This window comes from Neolamprologus brichardi, chromosome 15 (genome assembly GCF_056152115.1).
Source record: "Neolamprologus brichardi isolate AB-2024 chromosome 15, ASM5615211v1, whole genome shotgun sequence".
NCBI lineage: Eukaryota > Metazoa > Chordata > Actinopteri > Cichliformes > Cichlidae > Neolamprologus > Neolamprologus brichardi.
The window spans coordinates 7,175,699-7,181,667 of record NC_142118.1 but is presented as its reverse complement, the minus strand read 5'-3'; the positions used below and the strand labels follow the sequence as shown (position 1 = coordinate 7,181,667).

Below are 5,969 nucleotides of genomic sequence, written 5' to 3'. Positions count from 1 at the left end.
TTACAGCACAGCTTTAATCAAACATCAGTGCATCAGATTATGTTTAAAAGCTCAATCTTCATAGTTACAGGTAACATTAGCTGTCAAATAAGTGTGGAATTTTCTGGATTAGTCTAAAGTTGCATTAATTATTCAGCTAAGAGATTTTAAAGTGCAATAAAGTGGATATTTTAAATGGTATTTATGGGACTTGTGGGTATACTATTTAAAACTCATGTTGGAGAGCACTAATTTGCTGAAGGAGGAAATATTTTCTACATTTTGTTCCTCATCCGCACATTAAAGGTCGAGGCCTGCTGTCTGAAAAGCCAAGCCTCGCGTGCCACATCTCAAAGTTTACCCAACAGGCAGGTGGAGGTGGGGGCGGGTGGTGTAGGGTGGAGTGGGCTCAGAGCAGGCTGAGGGATCCATTCTTGTAAGCCTCCTCTATTTTCGGCCCCGATTTGCCCTCTCCTCTGCCCCCCGCCCCCTCCTCCCTATTATTTGTCCCGTCGGCCGAGAGCGCGGCCCCAATGAGCCCTTTGGAACGGAACGAAAAGAAGGAGCGAATTGCAGCTGTGACGTGGGCGTCGTTGTTCCATTCACTGCGTTCGCCATGGTAACGGGGCAGAAGCTGGAAGCACGCAGCCCCTCTCTCTGGACAGCGTCCTGGGGGCAGAGAGGCAGCTGGAAGTTTCTCGTCACGATCGCTGCTTTGTTTTCGTGGCGCAAAATAACCTCCAGATATCCAACTTCACGCGCGTGGAATCAGACGTGGTCGGAATGTTTGGTAATTTTGAACATTTTGCTCTCTGAAAGTTGCGTTTAAAAAAACGATTAAAACGGGAGTGATGACTATCCTACAATAATTAATATTTAAAGTCTTCATCTCGTGTGTAACTTTTACGCAGCGTTTTGACGCACAAATCCAACACTTGTGACCCAGTGACCCAGATCAAGGTTATAAAAGTACTTTAAAACAAAGACAGAAACGTCAGACCCCCCCCCCCCCCTTTTTTTTTTTTTTCTTTTAGTACAACCCAGGTTCTTCTGCCTATTCTGTGTTTACACTGCCTGATTTCTCCCTCCACTTTGTAGTACTCTAGCATCCTGCAGGACTGCCTGTATTGTTGGGCAGAGTGATTGGGGTTTCTGTACAATCTCCCGTGACCAATGAGCGGGGTGCTGTCAGGGGTAACCACATCTGTCAACCGTTCTTGGCCAATAAAGAGCGGAGCGAGGCGGACCACAGGTGCGCGCCTCTGCGTCCCCTTGGCACAGCGCCCGGGAGATGCTGGAGAGAGACGCCTAGCTGCCCCGTGGCGCAAAAGAGTTACTGTCAAAGGCAGCCTCCTTTTAACTCCAGCTATCACTCTGGCTCCGATAGTTATGGCGACCGCAACGTCCAACCACTACAGCGTCCTCAGTACCCCCAGCAGCGCGCCGCCGCCGCACTCGGAGTCCGGGAGCATGCAGCAGGCGGCAGCGTACAGGGACGCGCACACCCTGCTCCAGAACGACTATAGCACGTTACCGGGCGCTGGGCATCCGCTCAGCCACGCGCACCAGTGGATAACGGCGCTGTCTCACGGTGACAGCGGGGCACCCTGGCCGTCTAGTCCCCTCGGAGAACAGGACGTGAAACCCGTATTGCATGACAGTGACCGAGAGGAGCTGCAGAACTCCAGCAGTCTGCAGCAGCAGCAGCAGCAGCAACAGCAGCAACAGCGACACCCTCACCTAGCGCACCAGCAGGCGCATCACGACGCCAGAGCATGGCGAACCAGCACAGCCACAACGCACATCTCCGGTATGGCGACATCTGAGGGCCAGAGCCTGGTGTACTCTCAGTCCGGCTTCGGTCTGATGCCGGGGGGAGAGCAAGGGGGGATGCACCACCACCCTCTGCGCGAAGACGACCACCACAGCCACAGTCCGCACCTCAGTGAACACGGAGGCGGCCCCGGGGCCCACCAGCAGTCTCTCACACACCATCACCAGCACGGGGGCCATCAGGATCAGTCTGACGAGGACACGCCGACCTCTGACGAGTTGGAGCAGTTTGCCAAGCAGTTCAAACAGCGGCGAATCAAGCTTGGCTTCACCCAGGCGGACGTGGGACTGGCTCTCGGGACACTGTACGGGAACGTTTTTTCTCAGACGACCATTTGCAGGTTCGAGGCGCTTCAGCTCAGCTTCAAAAACATGTGCAAACTAAAACCGTTGTTGAACAAGTGGCTGGAGGAGGCGGACTCCACCTCGGGGAGCCCCACCAGCTTGGATAAAATCGCGGCACAGGGACGGAAAAGGAAAAAGAGAACCTCCATTGAGGTGGGCGTCAAAGGGGCTCTGGAGAGCCATTTTCTCAAATGTCCAAAACCAGGAGCAGCGGAGATCAACTCCCTAGCGGACAGCCTGCAGCTGGAGAAGGAGGTGGTGAGGGTTTGGTTTTGTAACCGGCGGCAAAAGGAGAAGAGGATGACACCCGCTGGGGGACAGATACCTGGAGGAGAGGACATGTACGGGGACACCCCTCCTCGCCACGGAGGACAAACTCCCGTGCAGTGACCTCAGTTCTCAATCTCGAGTAAAAACACGGACCCCTTAAAGGAGGTATAACGCCTCCTTATTTCTTTTATTCTCTGTGCTGGACCGCTCGGAACTGGACCTCAGCCAGTTTAGATGTTGGACCCACGGACAGACACAGTGGGGACACGCAGTGGCACGCGAGCGCTAAAAATACTCATAGCAGAGCCGTATGGAGAGGTTTCATGCCGCAGAACTGCCAAACGTATCGGGGTGGTGTGTGCTAACCAGAAAAAAAAAAGAATAAGAAAAAAACAGCGACATTTTCTTTATGCCAGACCCAGGCGCCAGTGTGCCATCATCAAATATGTTATTTAAAAAAATAGAAGAAGAAGAGATGAAAAAAAGGCAGAGTGTGACACGGACGAGACGTGTCCGCGGGGAGAAAAAACATAAAAACTCGCTTCGGGCATGATGATTTAGTCGCAGTGAGTGTGGGTAAATAAACGCCATCTTTCCATCATAACAAAAGCAACAGGGGTTCTTCGCGGCTTGTGGCAAGAGAGGGCTGAAATGGCAGACACCTGCTGTACAATGTTTAAAAATTAAAGCCAATACCAGCCAGATAATTTTTTATTATTATTATTATTATTATTATTATTATTATTATTATTGTAAAATTGTAGGTATTCGTCTGAATTTATTGTGACGACCTGAACTTATTCACAATAAAAATACAGTATTGCTTTAATATAATAAAAATGTGAAAGTATTTACATTTTTACATTCCTAATTTAGCAGCAAATAATAATAACAAAATAAATAAATTAATAATAATAATAATAATAATAATACAATTGAGACTGAGTATTGGTGGACTTCAAGGCTTTTCCTTTTGTGCAGACATGTCTGTGCGCCTGTTTACAGTGTGTTTTTGCTGTTTGTTATTTCTGTACTTTTCCAAAATGCTGTGACGAGAAAGACCGAGACTGTCCGGCTGGAACACTCTGAACAATCCAGCCCATTTTGCCTTCTTTTCCTGAGAAGAAGAAAAAAACTGAATATATCCTGGTACCAGCTCTGGCCACAGTGGCTATACTTCTACTACTACTACTGTATGACTCATTCATTCACGGAGAAGGCGATCTGTGGGATGTATCTTCATTCGTTTTTGTATTGCTTCGTTCGTTCGTTCGTTCGGTTGTTTGTATGTTCAGTTTCTTTTCTGTCAGTCTGTGCCAAAGCACAAACACAGACACGTGTTCTTGTGCCACTGAAATCCTGTGATTGATAACCTGATCTGATAGTAGGAGTGTATGTGGGAGGAAAAAACCACTAAAAGGTTCTTTTACCAAATTATGAAGAATAAATATACATATATATATATAACAGAAAAAAAGAAAGAAAGAAAGAAAGAAAGCGGAAACTCAAATAAAGCTGAGGAATACTGATGACTGGAGAGGAACATTTTTAATAGACCAAAGCTTGTTAATGTGAGACAGTGTACAAAAAAACTAACAAACCTGAATGTATAAGTCTTACCTAACAACATCAAAGTAGGTCTATAACCTCCCTTTTCATCGCCAATCATAAAAAAATAACCATAGCAATATTTTTATGTAACATTTTGCAATACGCACATGGCAATTTTTTATTTATGGGTAGGTATTACATAACAATTCTCCCTCGATTAAAATAAGGCCCCATATTTGTGAAATTTTTTTAAAAAAAATACTGTAATCACACCCTGTTTAATCTTCAGCTGAATTTGAGTTTCTGATGTGTGGAGGGGAAAAAAGAGGCAAACCAAAACAAAATAGCAGTGACCTGAAATCTGTGATCAAACGAAGAGGAAAAAGAAATCAACGATTGCACAATTTCTAAATGCTTTTTGTCATTAAAGCGTATTTGTTTTCTAAAACTCTGCAGTCCTGCACGTTCATTGCGCTTCAGGGTGGAAGAAAGAAGGGGGAAAAAGTCGCATTTAATTGTATTTTTTATTGTGTGCGGACTCGCATTAAAATTGGGGATTTTATCAGTTCGTCTCGGTTGTTTTAAAATGTTTCACCTGCTTCGCTGAACTGTTTGCTACCGCTGATGTGCTCTGACACTGCTGTGTGATGGATGTTACAGAAGATGCTCAGCAAGTGACTTCAAATTATTATTATTATTAGGATAAATGCGAAATGTGATCGACAAGCACGGCGAGATAAATTTCTGACCATCGAAGCAAAATTTAAAAAAATGTTCTTAGGCAATGAATAAATAAATAAAAAGCAGGCCTGTCTGTAAAGGATGTGAAATGAAGGTATATAGGCCTCACTGCAGGTGAGGTACAGAAGCTGATGTAACAATAGTGTTATTGTGTATAATTGGGCCTGCTGCCATCAGCATGCGCACTAAAAATAACCATAAACCTGTCCTATTTATCATTTTCATGTACGATGAAGTAATATACAAATAGTTTAAATGGGAAACGTGTGCAAATAAATCAACACTGAAATGTTGTGCAAAAAAAGGAAAAAGAAAATATCGACAGGGTTTTTCAAATAGAGATTTAAAGGTTGTGGCTTCAGTCTAAATTACAAAAAAAATGAAGCTTAAACTGTTGTTTCAGAACCTGTGCGAGCCTTCACCAGCTGGAAATCCATTTAACAGTACATCTCTGCACTGGGTTTGTTCACCTCGTGTCTGTACTGTATGTTTTATTACACCGTGGCCTGATCGGTGGTCAAATCGGAAAGTGTCCTGACGCCACCTGGTGGTTTAACGGAAGCCTCAAGAGCCTTAAGTTGAATGTAAGGTGGTCGATTTTTGAACGGTGAACGCCGATGTTCAAAATTATTCTTTTTTACAGGCCAGTGTGTCCATTATTCCATAATCATCGATTTTCATGAATAATCATTAGGCAATTAGTTATGTGATGAGGTTACAGAACAAGAGAAGACACACAAGCTTAAAAATGGCATTAAATTTAAAAAAGTTGGTAAAAAGTGAAGAACAGATCAGATTTTGAATTTTACTCATTTTTGAGTGAAATTATTATCATTATTATTATTGTTATTATAATTCCTTCTTTACTATAAAGATTCACAATTTTCCCCTAATTTTTAGATCCAGTTATTATGTTATTTTACCAGATTCCTGTATTTCTCCACCACAATCTTGATCAAGATTTATTGTAGTATAAATTAAAGGGGAGATGGAGGCAAAGTTTATTTACCTGTGTTGAATTTCTAGGTGAATGGTGGTTAAAAAACATTCTGACACTTTGCATTTTGAGAATGTGGAACTGGGATATCTTTATTTAAACAAACAATGCAATGCACATTTTTGTAATTTCAAATATTCAATAATAGGTTAAGTTAAAGTAAATGAAACAATATGTAGATATATAATTTGCTATCAACTTTAAAATAACAAGGAATCTGTCTAACTGTGCGCCTGTATTTTATTTTACTATC

General features: G+C 43.5%; 1 protein-coding gene across 1 annotated transcript; it reads left to right on the top strand.

The window, feature by feature from the left end:
- The first annotated feature begins 608 nt into the window (after nt 1-608).
- On the top strand, nt 609-4,426 carry pou3f2a (POU class 3 homeobox 2a). The gene is made up of 2 exons (XM_035910439.2): nt 609-769; nt 1,078-4,426. The coding sequence occupies exon 2, from the start codon at nt 1,153-1,155 to the stop codon at nt 2,545-2,547; it is 1,395 nt and encodes a 464-aa protein (XP_035766332.1). The 5' UTR covers nt 609-769; nt 1,078-1,152; the 3' UTR covers nt 2,548-4,426.
- Nucleotides 4,427-5,969: the final 1,543 nt, after the last annotated feature.

What these genes read in the sequence shown, in the direction of transcription:
- pou3f2a (XM_035910439.2), top strand. Translation starts at nt 1,153, where the DNA reads ATGAGCGGGGTGCTGTCAGGGGTAACCACATCTGTCAACCGTTCTTGG.